At 44.9% G+C, this 21,171-nt stretch overlaps 1 protein-coding gene and 1 long non-coding RNA gene across 2 annotated transcripts; both read right to left on the bottom strand.

Moving 5' to 3' along the window:
- Positions 1–1,998: 1,998 nt before the first annotated feature.
- On the bottom strand, positions 1,999–21,171 carry EIF4H (eukaryotic translation initiation factor 4H). The gene is made up of 7 exons (XM_083588015.1): positions 20,947–21,171; positions 10,971–11,155; positions 10,315–10,379; positions 10,112–10,211; positions 7,484–7,552; positions 4,778–4,936; positions 1,999–4,069 (listed from the first exon to the last, which is right to left on the bottom strand). Exons 1-7 carry the CDS (start codon positions 21,003–21,005, stop codon positions 3,930–3,932), a joined length of 777 nt encoding a protein of 258 aa, XP_083444141.1. The 5' UTR covers positions 21,006–21,171; the 3' UTR covers positions 1,999–3,929.
- On the bottom strand, positions 11,577–12,554 carry LOC310750239. Its single transcript, XR_014542009.1, has 2 exons — positions 12,417–12,554; positions 11,577–12,039 (listed from the first exon to the last, which is right to left on the bottom strand). It is a non-coding gene; the product is annotated as an uncharacterized lncRNA (long non-coding RNA).

The raw sequence follows: 21,171 nt of genomic DNA on the forward strand, positions 1-21,171 counted from the left end.
AGGGGGGAAACCCAAAATTGTATATTTTACAAGGTTGCTATTGTACTTCACAAGATCTTAGCCTATTGCAGTATTTGTAAGAATGGATTCCAAACATCATTGAATTTGTCCATGGCAAATCTGCGTTTACATGTTGCGAGTTTGTACAAGTCTTCAATCCAATCATAGAAGGGAGCCACATTTTTATTTTTCCAATTCATCAGTATCAGTCTTTTTGCTGTGGGTCCACTTGCATTGTCCTTTTGTAAGGTTCCATGTGCTGGGTATACAATTCAAGAGGACATTTGGCTCTGTAAATGTTAAGGTTGTTCCATACAGTTGTGTTGATAGTTTCAGTTACCTTCTACCAAAAACCTTTCAATATAGGACAATGAAAAAACATGTTTTAGAGAAGCAATATCCCTATTGCATCTCCAACAGTTAGATACCTTAGATAGCCCTTTTTTAAACAAACGCAATGGGGTCCAGTATATTCAAAATATTATTTTGTGTTTTTATCTTGTATTTTTATGCTGTAATCCACCCTGAGATTTACGGATGAAGGGTGATGTACAAATTTAATAAATAATAACATTAGCCTCAATCCCAACAGCATGAACAGCACTTCAAGCAAAATTCTCAGTTCCTATTCATTTTTGTGGTGGAGGCAAAAAAAAACACCAACAAAAATGAATGGTGGGGTGGATAAAGTTTAAACCTCTCCACCCAGCCCAGCGCTCCGAAGAGGATGCAAATTTCACCCTCCCCAGATCTGAGCAATTATTTGATGAGTGGGCTCAGCAGATCTGCATGGGACATCCCTTGCAAAAGCCGAGTTTTGAGTGAACATCTTGTCCAAGCCAAAACCCAGACCCATCCAGAAGGTGTGCAGCTTACGCCACCTAAGGGCCAAATCAGAGATGACATCCAATGCACGCCTGCAGTTTTGAAAAGGAATGTGTTGGAATGCTAACAGCATCCCGTTTTGGGGGAGTGCTGGGAAGAGAGGCAAAGAGAAGAGCTGGATTCTGAATGGAGACACGGAAGGGAACAGGTACTCTTTCCTCCTCTTGTGATCTGGAGGGGAAATCCTCCTTTGAAGCTGGTATTTGATATGGGAGGAAACCCCTCAGAAGAACCAACGCATTCTGAAAAATGTGCATGTTACTATTGAAAGCAACATTTGCTTCTGGCTCCTCTGTATGGACAGGAGCGAGTAAAGCAGCCAACCCTCCTTGCTCTTTCAGCAGAAGGGACAGAGCCCTGGGAAGCTGCTGGCAATCTTTTGGCAAAGAATCCAGCATCCACAAATAATTAGGGACTTTCCCTTCCTGCCATCTCTGTGCTGCAAATAGCAGCAATATACCTAAGTGTTGCAGCAGAATCCCAAGAATTTTACTTCGGAACAGGCTTCACTATTTAAATCAATAAACACTTTCCCGCTTAAGCTGCCTTTAATGGTATTGGTGCTTCTTTTCCTGCTGTTCAGGGGTGAGTGGCTAAGCTTTTGTAGCCAAAACCAGATCATCCATGCACCATGCATCAGTAGGCCTGGGGGAGCCCCACTGTTTTGTAGAATTAATTTTTTTAGAATGAACCTGAACCCAGTGAAGACTGAGCATGCTCAGTGACCATGGAATGCTGACCAACTCTTTGCTAGCAGTGAGGAGGGAAGAGGGAATGGAATGGAGTATCCCAAAAAGAGGATAGCTAGCGCACAGGCACACTCAACTCCACATTGCTAACATTTCATTTTAGCTCCCATTTTGTTAATTTTCCAAGCTCTGTATCACTGGTTCCTTCTACAATGCCTTATTCAACACCAGTTAAGCGGGATTGTTGGGGGGGAGGGAAAAGTAATTCGGATAGACTTTTTTTGCAAGAAAATTTACTAGAGCATGTCTGCAGAACATCCTTTTTGGTTTTCCATTCTATAAACTGTTGCCCCTTGAACAAATCTGACAGCCCCGACAACTCTTCTCTGCCCAGATGGTGAACAGACTTCAACACAGACCAGTCTTAAATATTACTTAATGTTTTCTTTATTTAAAAGTTCATTCACAAAATACCATATCCATAAATTTACTTTGTCATGAAGCAGAATGTGTTGAGTGTTTGGAAACTTGTCTTTACACGTTTAAAAGTCAAACGGCTTGACTACCAGGTGAGTTTTGCATGGGCATCCTCTTTTTTTTGTTTTTTTGCTTTTGCTCTTAAAATCTCGGGTCTTCCACATTTTGAACGGAAGAGCGGCTACTGGATGGATTTCGATTGGAACACAACCACACACACATACACACACACAAAAAATGCATGTCTCGAAAGAAAAGTAGTGTTAGACAAATGGTTCTTATTCTTAGAAGTGGACTGAAAGACAGGGGAGGGAAGAGACATTTATACTATGATATCCAAGGGGAAGCTAGCCCTTGGAACATTTGCCTATACAAATTGGAACCTGTTTTTACACAATGGACATGTCTTTTTTTTTTTTTAAGGGGAGAGGAAGAATAACACATCTGCTGCTTTCAATTCTACCTGTTCCAAAGCTACAACCGGATACCCTTAGCATCCATGTCAGGCACTGCAGGTGTTCACACCTTGACCAGACCTCACACTGAAAGCAATAACCTGCGAGCGAGAAACAGCTCCCTTCTTGGTCACCCAACGGCTCAGTATTCTGCTCGCTCTTTAAGTGCGCCATCAAACCTTTTCAAGCAGAATCCTTCCGGTATGGAGAGACAGGGGTTTGCAATCACCTGTTGCCTTTAGCGGCACAAAGACACTGGGGTTCTGCAATCCAAAGAGAGCGTCACCCCCTCCCGTCTGTTTGAGAGGCGAAGCATGAAAGCAAAGCAAAGTTCTGCACGGCAGCCCAAGAGACAAGAGCTGAATGCTGGAAGGGCAGAGTCAGGAGCCATTTCCTTCGAAACAGAGCCAAAGAAAGGAAGGAAGGAAAGTAAACTTCATTGGTTTCAGAAACTAGTTAAAAAGTGGTTAGCAAATATGTAAAAAAGAAAACGCAAGAAAATGCTGGAAGAAGACAGTCCTTGGGTGCTACAGGAGGCACGAGCTTCGAGGGCCAGGGAAAAGTTGGCAGGCCAAGTCAAGGAAGCAGCAGAGCAGGGGTCCCTGTCTAGATTTGGCTGCTGACACGCAACTCAGCCCCAGGCAGGGGTCTGCAAAGTGCTGGCGGCACTGCCGGGAAGGGGAGGGGTGAAACTGATTTTATACAGTATATATATGTACATATATATTATTCCAAAGTGCCTAAGGGCTAACGGGTGGCAATCCTATTTAACGTTGTGTTGCATAAGCTAATTCTACAGGGGCTGTATTCTAGAGCTCGAGACGTCTTCCGCTTGGCCGGGACTCCTCGGAGTTGAGGGGCCACGAGGTTGTCGGTGGTAAGCATGCAGTGGAGGTAGAGAAGCACCATGGAAGGCAGAAGGGAACGACGTGGAGCAGCAGGACTGAACCCTAACCTGCATGTCTCGGAAGTGGAAAGAGCCAGAGAGGAAGAAAAGGTGAAAGCAGCACCCCGGGGGAAGAGAAGTCGACCTTTGTGGAAGAGGGCAGCACTTTATTGGCCAGAAGCCATGTGCTGGGTTTGGGAGAAATGGCTTGCGCGGGGGGGGGGGGGGGAGGGAGGGGGGGAGAAACTTAAGACAATGCAGGCACTAGATACAGCAAAGCCAAGAACGTACTAAAAACCACTTGTTAACAGCTGACATGCATTCGCAAGCTCTGGTTTGTTTTGTTTGGATTTTTCCTTTTCTGTTTCAAGGAGGACAGGTGTCAGATGGTAGGAATGGTGGTTGCAGGGTTAATGTTCCGAGCACAGTTAGACACTCTGGGCTGTCTTGCGTTTTGTCTCCCACCCCCACCCCCAGTCCCCTCCCTCAACCCCTTTCTCCCGCCCGCCCCCTCCCATTGCATCCCACCCCTCAAGCTCATTCTTGCTCTTCCTTTACTATTTCCTCCCTCGGCTTGGCTCCACCAAAGATGGCAGAATTGGGGTTGGCTACTTGATTGAGAGGAGTGGCAACCGTCCGGGGCTTGAGCTGGAGTCTGGGCCGCTGGGCTCTTTCCTCTGGAAGAGAAGAAACATTTCTGCTTGAGATGCAGCTCAGGCGGTCCCGTGAGCCAATGAACAAAGGATCGTAGGGCACCTGTGACAGATTGATCAAGGAGAGGAAGCCTCCGGGTGCTGAACTCCCAACTCCCATCAGCCCCGGCCAGCATGCACAGTGGTCAGGGATGACAGGAGTTGTAGTCCGACAAGATCTGGAGGACTGCATTATCCTATATTTGGTATAAGGCTAGAGCCCACTTCAAATGCATAAAAGTAGCAGAGAAGTCCTCAAGAAGGCAGATGAATTGAGATAAAAAATGCAAAGCCTTCTATCCCCTATCATGTTCATCTCTTTGCCACCGGCACAATCCTCTGCTCACTATCCTTGCAAGTGTGTGATGTATTTTACATGGACTCTAGCACACCCCACCCCGAAAAACCTCATACCAGGTGCCTTTAAGAGATCCACAAGACTCTCTAGTGTATCTGTTATAGCAGACGGTTATGGCCTGCTACTCTGGAATTTCTCATACTCACAAGTCCAAACTTCTGTTGAAATGAACGAAACCAAAAAGCATTTCAAAACCAAGGTGTATCACAGTGCCGTCTGTCGCCGCAACTGACGTGCAACCCTCCAGATGACGTCACTGAATGCTGCAGGCCAAGAGCGGTGGACAGCAGCAATTCAGTTGGGCCAAAATGCAGGAGAAAGCAAAAGCTGCCCACCTTCAGTTGGCTCTCTGAAATCCATGGAAGCGCCACGCACTGGAGGCCCATCCCTGAAGCGACCGGTGCCTCCCATGGGTGGACCGGCTGCTCCTCCTCGCCGGTCCCCGGGACGGGTCCGGCCTCCCCGGCCTCCCAGGAAGTCGTCATCTCTGAAACCTGTCGGGAGAGACGCGGCAGTAAGGGCCAGCTCTTCGGACATGTCCGAAGCGGCAGCCTTGCTTCTCACAGAGGCAAACCCACCAGCAGCTTCATCCAACCTGCGGGAGCATCTTGCGGTAGAGTGGCGGCCGAAGGACCTGCTTGGCATGCTTGGCTTGCCAAGAGACAGAAGTGGTTTTAGTTAAGCAGGATGCACTGGAGAGATTGGGCTAGGAGATGACGGCCACGAAACAGGAAGAGAAGAGGCACTCTGCCGTTTCATACAACTAGCTACAGAAAGTGAAAAGCTCCTCCAACAGCGAGGACGTGTATGGGCCCTAAACACTGGCCACGGGTTCGTTGACAGGTAAAGGCATGGCTTTTCTAGAGAGTTTTTGAGGATTGCCTGGTGCCGATGCTATGCCGTGGCTCTTGGTGGTGGTGTAAAAACTTGGCGCTCTTGATTTTACTGTTAAGTGCTTATTTCATTCTCTTAGTTTGATTGGGTTGCTGCCTTAGGTTTCCTTGCAAAAGGAAGGAAGAGGTTTTTTGTTTTTGTTTTAAATAGATTGTTGATATTATGAGGGGGATCAAAGAAGAGAGAAAAGGTTCACACCTGCAGACTGCAATACAAATGTAAGATTGCTGCAGCCTGAAATCACGATCTCATACGATTTCTTCCTTTTGGAGAGTGTCAAGTATGAATGCACTGAAGCAAGAGTGGTTGCTTTGGAAAGAAGGTAATCCTTGCTGCTAAAATCAAGATGCATACATGCATTTTTGCCAAGAGGTTTCTTACGACCGACAGGCAATCCATCCCTATTGCAAGTACTCTCAAAAATAAGATGGGAGGATAATTTGCACCAACTGACATATGCATACCTGTACAAGGATGCCAGAAGAAACCCCAAATTTCTGACTAGAGAAAAATGCATGGACTGTAATTATAATGACTACTTTTTATTAGGCTGCCTACCAGTACGCTTTTTATTATGTTTTTATCACTGACATTCTGCAATGTGTTTTTAATGCTGTGCACTGACCTGGGATCTTCTGCTAAAGGGCAGTATATAAATTGAAATGCTACTAATAATAAATAAATACTACTACTAGACTTACAGAGGCTTACAGAGTTAAGTTTGAAAATTTTCTGGCCAAAAGGAGGGTGGGAGTGGAAACATGATCAAATACAAGGAAAAAGCAGTCTAAGTGCATCAGGAGCAGAACAGGAGAGGGAATAATAATAATAATAATAATAATAATAATAATAATAATAATAAATTTTATTTATATCCTGCCCTCGCCAGCCGAAGCCGGGCTCAGGGTGGCTAACAACAATCTAATAATCAAACAATCAAATAATCCAACATTCTAAAAACATTTCATTATAAAAATTAATTAAAATCAAATTAATGGCAACCGTTAAGCAAAATTCTGTGCAGGTTGCCAGAGGAGGGAGTCAGGCTGGACCCTGACCAAAGGCCTGGTGGAACAACTCTGTCTTGCAGGCCTTGCGGAAAGATGTCAGGTCCCGCAGGGCCCTAGTCTCTTGTGACAGAGCGTTCACAATGAACTACTTGAGGATAAGATGATCTTACAATCTCCATCCACTATGGGATGCCTCCAGCATCTTCTTGTGCAACTAAGAATGTGGCTGAATTTCAAGTACAACCATCTGCCATGAATACAATGCGTAGCCACAAGCATTTGGTTTATACTCCCAGATTCTCATCTGTTAAACAGGAATAACCCTCATTACGGTAGCTGTGGAGGTCGGATTGCACATACAAAAAACATCTTGCTAGTTTAGTGCTGTGTAGCAATAAACAGGAATAAAAGGAAAGAGCTATATAAGGCTACACCCCCCACTTTGAGCTGGTCTGCCCAGTTGATGGAGCCAACTTAGTCCTACATCCAGAGCATATATTCACGCCGCCCCTCCCAATTGCCTCTGCCCATATTGCAAGAGGAAAGAAGCAATCCAGCATGTTCAGCTGAAAGGCAAGTTAGTAAGCTTTCAAGAAGGGGGCAGAGAATAAGCTACCTGGGCCTATCCTCATCTACTTCTCACCCAGTGGGCCTGTGGCTTTTATTACAGGATCCAGAAGTGTTGTGTGCACCAAAAAGAGACAGACAGATGGAAGCAGAGTCCCAGCTGATGCTAAGACAGAGCAACTCAGAACTGCACAATCCAAGCCATGCCTTCTGAAAGCAATTCAGGTACTTGTATTTGTCAAAAAGATCCAACACTTATTCATGCCCTCAAGTCTTCGAAGACTTTCAACTCCCCCCACTACCCCAAACTAGGACTAGACATTGAAATCCTTCAATCAAAACAGAACACAGACGACTTGCAACCTTTGCCACGGTCTTCAAAAATTAAGAAACATCCAGATAAAGTTTTGGGCTTCTGCCTTAGTGGCCAACCAGACTGCCATAGGATGATCTGTGGTTACAGGCATGTCTGACAGAGAAAGGCAAAAGGAAATTGAAATAAAAACATTTTTTGGTGGGGGTAGGGGACGAGGAGGAATCAGGAAAATGAAAATGGAGAAATACTGCTACCAGAACTGAAGTCATCTCTGGAATCCCATCCACCTCCTCGTGATTCCCGCGGACCTCCTCCGCCCATGCCTAAAAAGAAAGCCACATTGCAAGCAGGGGTCAATGGGGAAGGCGGGAAGATCTAAAAGGTTCCACTGCCAGCGGGTGGAAATCCCAATGCTCTCTCAGTCCGGTGCAATCCTCACATTCACAAACATTGGGCAATTGTACTCTGCAGGAGAATGTGTCTAGATCAGAGGTGTGGTTGGCACATGAAAACCCAGGAAAGGACACCGCTCTTAGCTCTCAAAGAAGGAGGCTCATCCATCCAGGCCTGGGCAGGAAGGTTGCAATGAGGAGACCTGTGAAGTGCCAGCATCTTCAGAAAACGCAAATGTTCAAAGACAGCTTTTCCGTTATTTCCCTGAGCTGAGATGCACTTAAACCACTTACATTACAAAACTACACAAAGAGGCAGAGGGGACCTGCTTAGGTTAGGAAGATGGCACATTTTCTGCAACAACATCTACTACACAAACCGTCTCAGCTGCTGCACCTCTATCTGGGAGCACTCAACCTTGTGACACATGCAGTTGCCCAGGCTATGAAGTAGAGCATTAGCAAGCTCAAGGTTCTTGATGTTAGTTAAACAAGAAAAAAGTTTGTTTCCTTTTGGATCCAACAGCTCAAACTGTATGGTATTAATAAAATAGTAGATGAACACTTGTGAGCTCACGCTGCTGCCTCCTTTTGTTTTAGAGAGCACCACACCATGAAATAGCCCAGCCTTTGAAATACCTTTCTGCTCCGGATACTTTTCTGCCTAGCAAAACACATACAGCTGTTTAGATCTGTCTGTGTGAGCCTGGAGCTCTTTAGAACAAAAGAGAAGGCAGCATTAAAACAGTCCAGCATTACTCAGAGCAGTAAGATGCACCGTTTTGAAGACGCCAATTAAATCATTAAGAGGTTATGAGTTAACTGCTCATTTCTACTTTAGCGCCTCAAGACACACGATGCCAATCTTGTTTTCCCACGTAGTTTTAAACTCCATACTTAACTTTAGTTGGGGGAAACTCAACTCAAACATAGTTGGGGGAACTCATGTCTTCAAAGGCTGGCATACCAGTCTACACTAAGCCTTTTCTGAGCATCTGCCTACCATCGGAGCTAAGCAGTCACCTCCCATGTTTGCGGAGTGGCAGTACATTAGGACACATTTGCTTCAAGCAAAATGAAAAAAGGCAGGTTGAGGCAAACTATTTATTCTCCCTGCCCTCCAGTTAGCCAAGAAAGCAAGAATATTCCCTCCAATTCAATTTCTCAATGATGTACAGGAGCAGGCAGGGAGACCCAAATCTCCAGCCACAGTTCAGCCAAAACTGCTTTTGTGACTACCACACCTTGAAAAGTCACTGCTTGCAGCTCCTCAGATTATAACTGAGCCTAGGTAGCTCCTACCCCGAGTTACTCTCCTTCAATTTGCTTCCTTGAGGTTCCTCCCATGCCAGCCTTTAAGGAGATAAAGCTACTCACCTTCCTGGCTCTGTGCCTACCTATGAGATTCTCCTACTTGGAAGAGTCATGCAAGAACACTTGAAGTCTCCTAAGCAGGCATTTGCTGGCACACGATATGGCCACTTGGTGTGCAACAAAACCTGGCTTGCAGCCAGAGCACCAGAGAGGTTGGAGAAGAGGACTTGCCACCACTGCCACTCCCTTTTGCTGCCTGCCACCAGCCACTCCTGGAACCAGCTGTGAACCACCCAGCCCAGCAGAGGGCAATATTCAAGCTTGCAGGATCTAATTTGCGTTTTACTGGAACTCTGTCAGCTGGAGCCGGGTGCAAAAGACATACCCTTAGAATTAAAGAACAGGGTACCTCTGTGCAACTGCTGAGCGCATGAATTTGTTCTGAGCCCAAGAACTGAACTGAAGTCAGTCCTTCCACACATAAATCAATTTCTTGTTAAATATTGTTTGCTTTTTAGACAGTACACTCTGTGTGTGTTTAAATGCTTTATATTTATATTCCAAGATTTCTTGATTTCAGCAATCTAATTTAGGTATGTCATTTTGCTTGTTGCTATTGTTAAACAACTAGAAGTCAGAAATCTTTGCCAATACACCACGAATCACCCAAATATCTAGATCACAAACTACCTTCTGCCTACCCTGATCTAGGCTGCCCACCTCTTCTGAACTGCTGTGGCCTCCTGGAGCGCAGCAAGACTAGAAACTGATTAGCTTCTTGATTTATTTACTGGCCTGTTTGTTTTGATTTAGCTCTGAACTTGTGGTGCATGAAGTCTAGATTATACCACTCCAATAATAGATTATCACAAACTTTACATTATTCCACCATTAAGACTAATTTTTCCCATATGTATTTAACTGTGTTTCTTGTCTTTGAATTTATTGAAGTTCAATACAGATAGTTTTCCCCCAAATGTTTTGTATTTTGATAACACTAACATTTATATAATACTAACTTATTGTGAGCAACTTTGGGCACAGTTTACTGTTGAAAAGTGGTAGGTAACTAAACTAAAAGCTTAATATTATACATACACACATGCTAGTTTAAGGCGGCACTAATGCACTCATTCCAATTTGCCATATATTAAAGAGCAACTATTTAAACATCACCTCTGTCCTCTGGGCCGCCACCTTTTCTGAAACCGAAGCCACCTTTGTCTTGTTTCCTGCCTTCAGCAATGTCCACTCGGAGTGACCGGTCCCCCCAAAGCTGTTGGACGCAGAAGAAGAGGAGGAGAAATCTTACCACCAGTCATTCCAGCAAGGGCAGCTATCAATTTTCAAATACTATTTTATAAAAATGTTAAGCTTACTGCTCCATCGTATGTCAGAGCTTCTTTAAGCGATTCAACCTCATCAAATTCTACGTAACAAAATCCTGTAAGACAAAAAAGAGATTAAAAACAAAACAAAAAACAGAAGCCAACTTTCATCTCAGTATCTGGAAAGTTGCGAACCCAGATAGTGTACACAAGTGGGCTGTTAGGCAAGGAAGTCAAACTAGGATATCAGGGCAAACAGAGGTTCATGAGCTGATCTGTCTCCTTGAGGTACCACTGATTTCCATCCTGTTCCCCAACCTCTTCCCTCACTTCTGCAAACAGAGTAAGAAGATTTGAGAGATGGGGGAAAGAGAGAACATGTAAGCAAACCCGAAGGACAGTGTGTTCCCACACAAAACTCCCCCAAAGCAAACGTCTTCAGAGAAGTTAAGCTGAGTGACCACCAGAGACTGCCTGTTCTTTCTATGACTGTAATCAGACTATGAGAGCTAAATGGTACAGCACATGCTCTGCAGGGAGAAGGTCCCAGTTTTAATCCCCATCATCTTCAGGTAGCTCTTGATTAGCAGAGTATGACTGAAAACTTAAGATGGCATGTGCACCTTAAAACCTGGTATCTCTCACCCCTAATCAGCTGCCTCTCTACCTCAAACTTGGTTATGAAGGAGAGACATAGAAGCACCTACCTTTAAATTTATCTGTCTCTTTGTCTCTGACTAATCGCACACTCCTTACACTGAGATCTTTGAAAATGGCATCGATGTCTCCTTGGACCGTGTTGAAGGGGAGGTTGCCAACGTACGCTGTGAAGGGGGGCTCTGTTGGAAGCTCTTTCTGTCTACGTGGGCCAACACCAGCACTGCCACGAGATCTGTTGACAAGCACAGAATTAGAGCCTAGGCCAGAATGCTCCTGGGATCAGGGAGCAGCAAGGATGCTCCATGTGGGGAAGGCAGGAAAGAGATGTTACAGTAGAGCTGTATCTCAGTTATACTATACTGCTGTTGACAATTCAAATTTAGCCAGTAGAGAGAAAGGAGGGTGTTAATGTATACCGACACAGGGGCACAGAAAGTAGAGTTTTTGTATTAATTGGGTATATGTTTTAACTAAAATCTTGCTATTAAACAGTGCGGCCCCAACAACAGATGCCTGCGAACAAATGCAGTTATGTGCAGCTCCCCAAGTATGAAGAACAGCAGTCAGCCATGCCACGTTCAATCACTGTGCTGCCTGATCCTATGCACATCTAATCGATGCAGTTCAAAGGTTTGAAGGGGGCAACGTTCCCCAACCTTTCAGTGCAGGACACTTGGTACAGGCAGGAGGGTTTAGTGAGCATGAGTAGAAACCCAAGGGCAACTTGCTTTTTATACAAAATTAATTCATATACACACGGTGTTCAATTTGTTAACTTGAGTGAATTGGGAGTGCATAAAACCAACCCCATCATCCTGAAAGGCATCTGGAACAGCAAGGTGGCTCTAACCAGCTGGCTCTGTCATTTGGTGTCCGTGATGGAAGATGTTGACAGGCAGTTAAAAAATGACATACCACTAACCATATGCAGGCAATTTTATACACAGGGCAGGCAGGAGGTAGATCAGGATGTACTGACAAGACCTCTGGATGAGCTGCAGCTACAATTTGGGACTCCCAACAGTTTAAGAAGAGCAAGTACAGAACACTTTGCTGGTATAGCTAGCCTTGTGCTGATAATCTCCAAGCCTATTTAAGCCAATATTAACTGGTAGGCTTTCTAGGACTGGGGACATGGGTGGCGCTGTGGGTAAAACCTCAGAGCCTAGGACTTGCCGATCGTATGGTCAGCGGTTCGAATCCCCGCGGCGGGGTGAGCTCCCTTCGTTCGGTCCCAGCTCCTGCCCACCTAGCAGTTCGAAAGCACCCCTAAGTGCAAGTAGATAAATAGGTACCGCTTTACAGCGGGAAGGTAACGGCGTTTCCGTGCACTGCGCTGGTGCTGGCTCGCCAGAGCAGCTTCGTCACGCTGGCCACGGGACCCGGAAGTGTATTCGGACAGCACTGGCTCCCGGCCTCTTAAGTGAGATGAGCACGCAACCCCAGAGTCGGACACGACTGGCCCGTACGGGCAGGGGCACCTTTACCTTTACCTTTCTAGGATTAGGCAATATCTGGTTTTCAACACCATGATAGATCACCAACTACACATTGGGATCTATCACAATGTGTAAAATAAGGATGGAGCTTTGTAGAGTCATTGGCTGGCTTCCCGGTTTTCCTACATTGTGTTTTTTTTTCCACATAGCACAAACATATTTATCATTATTTGTAATGTATTGACAGGTCAAAAATTATGAAACTGGTATCATATGAACTTCAAACCTGTTTTGGGCTATGTATCAATATATAGCCCAGCCCTATTGACTACATCTTTGTGTAGCTCTGCTAGCCAATTTTAAGGATGTATTGCAATCCTGTCTATAGTGACTTAGATGTAGATTGGTACTTGCATATTTATTTAGAACATTTTAACCCTGCTCTTTAGCTGAAAAGGCTCCCAGATTGACAGTCCCTGGCTACAATCTGCTAGGGATTGTCAGTCCCTAGACTTACAATCTAAAATGCATGAAATAAAAGGGGAAAGGGAAGAGGGTTGAAGAAGGGAGAAAGTAAGCGAGCTCAGGCTCCAGTTCTAATTGGTGGACCTGAGAGGTTTAGTAACAAAGCATCGTAGACCTGCCCACCTCTATTTTCGAATGTTCTGACAGGCAAGGAGGACACCCTACCTGCCTGTGGCCTTCCCAAGACAATCTTTCTGCAGTCCTTATGGGAAGAAAACTATTCCACAGCCAAAGAATGTATTTGTAGTTAAAATACGGTCAATACCTTGGGTTACAGATGCTTCAGGTTGTGCTTTTTCGTGTTACGGACCGCCGAAACCCAGAAGTACCGGAACGGGTTACTTCCGGGTTTCGGCAGTCATGCATGCGCAGAAGTGCTAAATCGCGCTTTGCACATAAGCGCCAAATTGCAACCCGCGCCACTGCAGGTTGCGAACGTGCATCCCACACGGATCATGTTTGCAACCCGAGCATCCACTGTACTTTTTGGTATAATGCCCCAGTCAAAAATTCTGCCAGGGCAGCAAGCATTTTAGATAAGTGGCACATAACTGCTAAGAAAAACTACTATGTGAGCACACAAAAAGCAGCAGATTTCAAGAACAATGAAGGATGAAGGGAGAGAGCTAACTTCTCAGTTAGGAGGGCAGCACTTGGACAGATGCTAGCCAAACGCTTTTGGATATTTTATCAGTCCTCCATTTGGAATACATCCCAATTGCCTTCTTTTCACCTGATCAACACGTTTGATGTGCCTAGAAAGAAGCCACAGGTGTCAACTGGCCAATTCCAAATATACCTGGAGCTCTTTGCCATTTTTAAACATGAGAAGCAATGCAGAAAAGGTGCAGATATGCCTAGCTAAATATTCAAGTACTGTAATGCTATTAGAAAACATAAAAAGATGCCTTCCAACTAAGGTTAACTAAATTGATAGTCTAAACTAAGACCATTTCTAAACTTAAATACATATTGAAAAAGAAAAGATACTGAAAGCTAGGACAGGGTAAGTGTGTAGTTCTGAGTGTGGTGCTGTTGAGAGACTGTACTGTATCAAATGCTTATCAGTCCTAAATCTACTTCGTAAATAGAAGCAGTCACCATAACTTACTCAGTTTTTCTTACAAGAAGAAAAAGAAAAGGAGAAACCAGTTGGTTCAGTGCTAGAACACGTGCAAAGATCTACTTTACCTGCACCCAACTGTGCATTAAAACTCACATCATGGATACCTTACGTATAACAGCAATGCCAGCAGTATAGTCTCATGGATATGCTCACTACGTTTATAAATGGGTGACAAATTATATTTGTCTTATGGAGTTCGACCACAAAGAGCTCAGGGAAACTGGCCCGTCCAAATAAGTATTGAGTGGGTCTTGCTTTGTGTCTTCCTTTCCACATCAACCAGCCATAAATAGGTTGGGCTTGGTAGAATTCTTCACAACTAACAGAGGCAACAGACTGATGAAGCATGTCACCACCAGTCCTATGAAAAGATGCTGAACTGTTTTCTGGAAGAGTGACTCGGTCTTATAAGCCAACCATGACCAATTCATGTGCTTTCATAAGGACACTCATACAGATATCACATTAGACACACTTTAAGAACAGTTACTCAACCCAGTTGACCGGCAAACCAACCTCAGCACCATGAGCCCAGGATGAAGACTCCCTCCTAGATACTCCCAGTGACACACCTATCCCATCATGTTCCCTAATGACAATCTGTAGTCATCTAAATTTATGAAGTTGGTTAGCCAGGGGTGGAAACTGCTATTCCATCAAGACAGAGACTATAAAGGAAATGGGAACTAGGTAAAGAGCAAATTATCTGATATACTCTGCAGGAAAGGATGTTTAGAATGATGCATGGAGACACGATGTACCCTAAACACAATCTACTCTTAAAAAAAACCACAACCATAAATGCTTCTGTATAGCTTTCTGACGAGAACTCAATTTTATTGTCAAAAATATACCAGCTGCCTACATTCAGGCAACATACAGTGGTACCTCGGGTTAAGTACTTAATTTGTTCCGGAGGTCCGTTCTTAACCTGGAACTGTTCTTAACCTGAAGCACCACTTTAGCTAATGGGGCCTCCTGCTGCTGCCGCACCACCGGAGCACAATTTCTGTTCTTATCCTGAAGCAAAGTTCTTAACCTGAAGCACTATTTCTGGGTTAGCGGAGTCTGTAACCTGAAGCGTATGTAATCTGAAGCGCATGTAACCCGAGGTACCACTGCACTATTTTAAGATACAACTTTTCTAAAGTCCATATTACTGCAGAATCCAAAGAAATTAATAACTAACATAATGCTATCACCCTTGCAGCACAAGAGCATGTGATGATTGTGGAAGATTTATGATTCTTTCCTAGATATAAAGAAAGTTCTCAACTCCCTCTCACTCCCATAGGGTCTGCCCTAGCCTGGATGAATCACTAGCCCTGGATCAAGTCTTCTTGAGGGGAAGTCTTCATGCAAATGGCCTCAATTTCACTCCTGGCATATCACTGGCACCGGTATAATACTCATTAGAACAAGCACAGCTGCCAGCTATGAAGTCAATGCCATTAATAAAGAGTGAGGAAAGAAGAGGTAAAGTCGTATCACTCTGACTGGCTCTCTAATAGGAAAACACCTCCTCCTTTCAATGGTGAGGCAGCTTATAAAGCTGAGATACAATACTAGGTTCAACAGATGTGCATAACACCCATAAAAAAGTATATGTAGCCTCTATCAGCTAACCTGTGACCCTCGCATATTTTTGATTACAGTTTTCAGCAACTGTAGCCAACAATTTATTACAGTTTACAATCACATAAAACTAAAATAAAAGCAGACTATTATTAAAACAATGAAACAATAGAATACAAAGTAACATAAAAATTTAACATACAAACAGCCTGAAAGGAGAAAAGAGTCTTATCATGATAAATAAATAACTGTAAGCTCAGCACAAATGAAACCACTTTGAGGGAAAGTGAACAAACAAGACTAACATATCCTCCTGTTGTCACATCTGGTGGCAGGAAACCCAGAGACCAGTTGGAATGGGAGCAGGCACTTCTCTAGACATCCCTGTGTGACAAGAGCTCAAGGCGCGCTGCAATGCATCAGTGCACTTTCTGCCAGAACAGAATCAAAAATATTTTTGCTGCAGACCAAAATCTAATTTCCAGTCCAGAAATGGGGGCAATAACTTTAACATATAGTTACAGAATGGCTGCAACTGAATGTTTAGAATTAGGTTGTTTCACTGCAGTTTGATAGCACTTGAAATTGCAACTTAAGGAACTAGGAAATTACCGATACAGTACAATAAAGGGGCTATCAACATGTGCTGTTTGTTATCTTCAGCAAATCTGAACAAACTTTTTCAGGCTTGTGTCCCAGCTGTGTTCAAAAGTTTAACTTAGATTATTTAATTACTGAAATTAATTGCACTGAGACTAATACAGCCACAGCAGTCAGCATTTTTGCAAAAGGCAGCAGTAAACAGCTCAACCAATTTCCAAGATGTTATGCCTACCTACTGCTTTCAGGAGCCTTTAAATAAGAATGCTAGTGAACAAATGCTGGAGCCGATGAAATCTGGCATACACTGATGAGTTTTCCATCTTAGACTACACCCATACTGTAATCAGCTCGTTTCCCAGTTTGATAAACTCGAACTGAAAAGTAAGCTCCAAGTACCAAATGTTCACTTCCCTTTCCATAGGCAACACACAAGCAGCATCAGCCACTCCTCATAGCCCTACTCCCTTATTTGATTTTAGTCAGACTCTTCTCTGCCTTTTGCTTGTTCCTTTCTCATGCTTAGCCACTGCAAAGGGCTAGGAATGCAGAGTTCTTATGGCTTGTAGCAAAAGGTACAAGCTGTGATCAGGTCAGCAAGATGCCTGGCAGAGATGTTGGGGAAACGAACCTTCAGGTGGCAAGGCAGATCATCTCAATACACCTGCCAGATCATGTTAATGTGGAGAATAATAAAGTGCAAGGCATATGAAATTCCTCCTGTACCAAAAGTATCACCTTTGTGCCTTTGTGAGAGGCATCAAGTGACCAAAAGGCCATTAGTCTCTGCTCCACTAGATTCAAAACTAGGCAGATGAGTAGCCATGAACTTCTCCTTTGATCCACCTCATAAATATATAAGTGCCTTAACCCACCTCCTCACCCTAAAGGATACAACCTTGTATTTCATCCTCTATTTCACCTTCAATCTCATTTTTATCCTTACCCCACTATTTCCATTTTGCCTGTGCTCCACCTTACATCCAAAGGATCTACCTTCCCTGACCCCTAGATTCATACCATTCATCCCCACTCCTGCTTAACCTATTGATTATTGATCCATAATCTTACTTTCTTCTGCTCTATCTAGATTTAGATTTGGCAGCTCCTTAAGGAATGGCTTTGTTTTATTTCTTACTCATGTTACTCTGTCAAGCAATGCTGACATTAGGAGCACTACGTATAGTAAATTCTCAGCAGTCCATACAAACCATACTATAAGGTAGACAGAATAAAAAGGGCCACCCTAGAAAGACATATGAAATAGAAGGGGCAAACTGAGGAGCTAAGTAAATCATCCTATCCAGTATGTTTCACACCCACAACCATTTTCGTAAGAGATGGATATATGCTTTTCTAATGAGATACGCAGCCAAATTGAATGCAGACCTGAAAACAAATCACATCTCCTAGCAGAACCCATGTTTAAAGTGATTCCATTCACTTGCGAAAAGTATCATCCACCCTTCGCCAAATGGTCCTAGGGAGGAAAACCCACAAATATTACTTTAAAAATCATTAAAACAAAATACTCAACTAGATGACTCATCACTATCCCTGGCTCCTCCTGCAGGCCTGGACAAAGAGCTATGTCTTCCGTACACGAAAGTAATACTGCTCTAGATGCACCTCAGAAGGGAGGGCACTCCAGAGATGAGAAGGCACCCAGAGAAAGCTCTCATATTAGTCAACTTTTATCAATTTAATCCCAAAGTAGAATCACACGCCAGGCTGCCAATCTTCAAATATTTGCATCACAGGTAGTTTAAGGCTTTATACATCGATGAGAGTACATTGAATTGTACTCTGAAGCAAACTAGCAACCAGTGCTGAGCCTTTAAGATCAGTGTTAAATGGATGTAGCAATCAATGCCCACCAGTACCTAGCCAAAGCATTCTGCACAAGCTGCAGCCTCTGAAACATGTGATGGCAGCTCCACATAGATGATGTGGACAATAATTTCATCAGGAGGTTATGAGAATATGAGTTACTATGGCCAGGCTTTTTTTCCCCAGATTGTAAGATGAGCCTGAAAGGTCAGGCCAATGGCCTATCTCATTCATTATCCAGTTCTCACAGTGGAAAGCTAGCTACTTGTCAGAAGCCTGCAAGCTAGGCATGAACACAACAGCACTCTGCCCACTTGTGATGCCCAGGAACTTGTATTCAGAAGCACAATGCTTCTGAAGTTGAGGTAGACCATAGTCTCATGGCTAGTAGCAGTGGCTACCCAGGAATGGGTGTAGCTGGTGAAACAGGAAGTAGACACACCTAGCCACTGAAGCAACTTGGACCTCAGGTAACATAGCTGTATTATGCACCATCCCAAGCTATCCACCTGCCTTTCAAGGAAGTGCAACCCCATTTAGTTCTTGGATTCAAGAACCCAAAGCACACCTCCATCTTGTCTGGATTCATTTTCCATTTATTGGTCCACATCCAGCCCATTACTGCCACCAGTCCAGTCAACACTCTGCCTCACCTGTTTCAGATGGAACAGAGAAAAAGAGTTGTGTGTCATCTGCATATTGATGAAACTTTGCTCCATATTGCCTAATGAGCTCTCCCTGCAGCATCATACAGGTGTTAAAAAGTATGGGGGACAGGATGAAACCCTGCAGGACACTTACCATGCAGTCAAGCAGTAGCTCCCCATTACTACTCTGTAAGTAAACCTGGAACAGTGTGGTCACCTCCCAAAGCCACAGATTTGTTTGTGAGCACAACACACATAGTACTTTTTGACTGACCCTAAAGCTTTTTTCTTATGACAATTCTTTATGCTGGTTCTTTATTTTCTGAAACCTGTCAAGATAACCCAGATGATTTCACATACGGAAGACTTCTTTGGGCATTCCCCCTCCCCTTCACTCAAAAACTTATTCAGGCAAGTCACTCTGACTCTTCCCCCCCTCTATATTTGCTATACGAAGATAATCGTGATGAACCTACAGGGGTTTTTATGAGAATGGCTGAGATAACTGCTCTCAAGTGAACAAGATATAAAACTTCATAATTTTCTCACTTATACCATTTTTAAACAGTTTACAAAGCACTATATCCCAAATATACTCTCTACTATTAAAAATAGAAACCTCTCAGCTTCTCTCTGATAAAAGATCACACATTATTCTTACTGGAGTAATAGGACTGGTCAATAACTCCAGATTCTCTCACAAAGACAGCCCTGCAGTTATGGTTTAATGTTATGTGTGAATGCAGTCATGAGATGTGGAAAAAGAGGAAGCAAAAATAAATAAACAGGCAAAGTAACTGTTACTTTTTTATGCCCCCTTCCCCATATACTATACTTACCCATCTATAAGTTGCTGGGTGGGTGTGAAGAAGAAAACATTTTCCTCCAACTTCCATCCATTCCTCCATATTACTCTTTCCTATGGTATGACTTATATGCTCCCCACTCCTTCAAATTACCACCCCCCTTGCCCACAAATAAGCACCAACTTGGGGAACAAACTCAATTACGAAAACAAACTCAGGTCCCAAGCCAGAGCTAAGAATATAGGATGAGCTCCTTATTGAACTACATGGAGAGGTTACAATATGAGGGAGTAGTAGTTTAGAAGAAAAAGTAGAGTAGGGATGGACCAGAAGATTCTCTCAAATTTATCCATCAAATAGAACTGAATGGCACAAACTATGGGATTCACTGCCACAAAATGCAGGGACAACAATGGGAACGGACATGGATGGCTTTACAGGGCATTAGACAAATTTGTAAAGTTTAAGACCATCATTGTTTACTAGTCATGACAGCTATATGCTACCACCTTCAGCAGCAGAAGCAGAATATATCTGAATAATAGTTGCCCAGGCATTACAGCAGGTTCCTATTGCCCACCACCCTGTCTACCTCTGGACTTCCCAGAAGCATCATGTTGGTCACTGTGATACCGAATTAAGTAGGACCCATCTTATTCACCCTTCTTCTCCCATGGGACTGCAATCCCAGTTCCCATGCAAAAGCATCCAGGCCTGAAACATCTTCCCCATAGGCTTTACTTACACCCCACGGAGTCCCCTCCCGCTTTCCCCTTTAACCAACCTCCCCTGTCAGAGCCAGCTTACCTTCCATCAATGCCCAAGTCAGTCTTCCTGCCCCCCCCCCGCACCACCCACCTCTTGACACCTCACTAAGAGACTAAAGAAGCTGGAACCCTTTCCCCATAAGCTTACACCTTCCTCGACCCGCCTCCCTTATCAGAGACCCCTTACCTTCCACCGAAGCCTGTTACCCATTCCCATAAGAGACATCTCAGGCCTGGCCCATTTCCTCCCGTAAATTATGCCCTCCTAGATCTCTTTTTCAGCCCCCCTTTCCTGTCAGAGGCCACTTCCACCAGAGCCCAAAATACCCGCCCCGCCCCAGGAACACCTTTGCTCACACCTTCCTCGATCCCCCTTGTCCTGACCCACCTCCCCCCGCCAGGGGCCACTTCCCTTCCGCCAGAGCCCGGATCCGTCTCCCTCGCCCCCTTCTTGGCACCCTCGTGAGAGGCGCTCCAGGCCCGACCCGTCCCCCCGCCGCAGAAGCTTCGCCTCCGGCCCTCCCGGGCCCCGCGCTCGCTCTGGCCCGCCTCCCCCGCCCGGAGGCTCCTTCTCCTCCCTCGACACACGCGCTCGCCGCCCCGCGCACGGGCCCTCCTGCCGCCGCCACCACCTCGCTCCTCCCCTCGCCCGGGCCCCGAGGCCTCCCTTCGCCTCCCCGGCCGGCCCCGCTCCCCTTCCCCGCTCACCCGCGGCCGCCGCCGAAGCTGCTGTAGGCCCGGTCGTCATAAGCGTCGAAATCCGCCATTGCTGCTGCTGCTGCTCCTACTGCTGCCGCTGCTCCTGCCGCCGCCTCAGCCTCCCCCGAGCGCGAGCGAGCGCCGCAGGACCCCCGCGCCGCTTATATAGCGGGCCTCGGCCAGGGGCTGCCCGTCGCGGTGCCTGCAGCCGAGGAGCGCTCTGCGCCTGCGCGC

The sequence above is a fragment of the Podarcis filfolensis genome (genome assembly GCF_964270895.1).
Source record: "Podarcis filfolensis genome assembly, chromosome: 15".
Taxonomy (NCBI): domain Eukaryota; kingdom Metazoa; phylum Chordata; class Lepidosauria; order Squamata; family Lacertidae; genus Podarcis; species Podarcis filfolensis.

Excerpts from the sequence above, each read along its gene's own strand:
- EIF4H (XM_083588015.1), bottom strand. The coding sequence starts at position 21,005 with ATGGCGGATTTCGACGCTTATGACGACCGGGCCTACAGCAGCTTCGGC. Across the intron at positions 7,553-10,111 it reads TGGCGGCCCAGAGGACAGAG|GCATGGGCGGAGGAGGTCCG; the intron begins GTGATGTTTAAA and ends CTTTCTTTTTAG. Across the intron at positions 4,070-4,777 it reads TTTCAGAGAGCCAACTGAAG|AGGAAAGAGCCCAGCGGCCC; the intron begins GTGGGCAGCTTT and ends CTTCTCTTCCAG.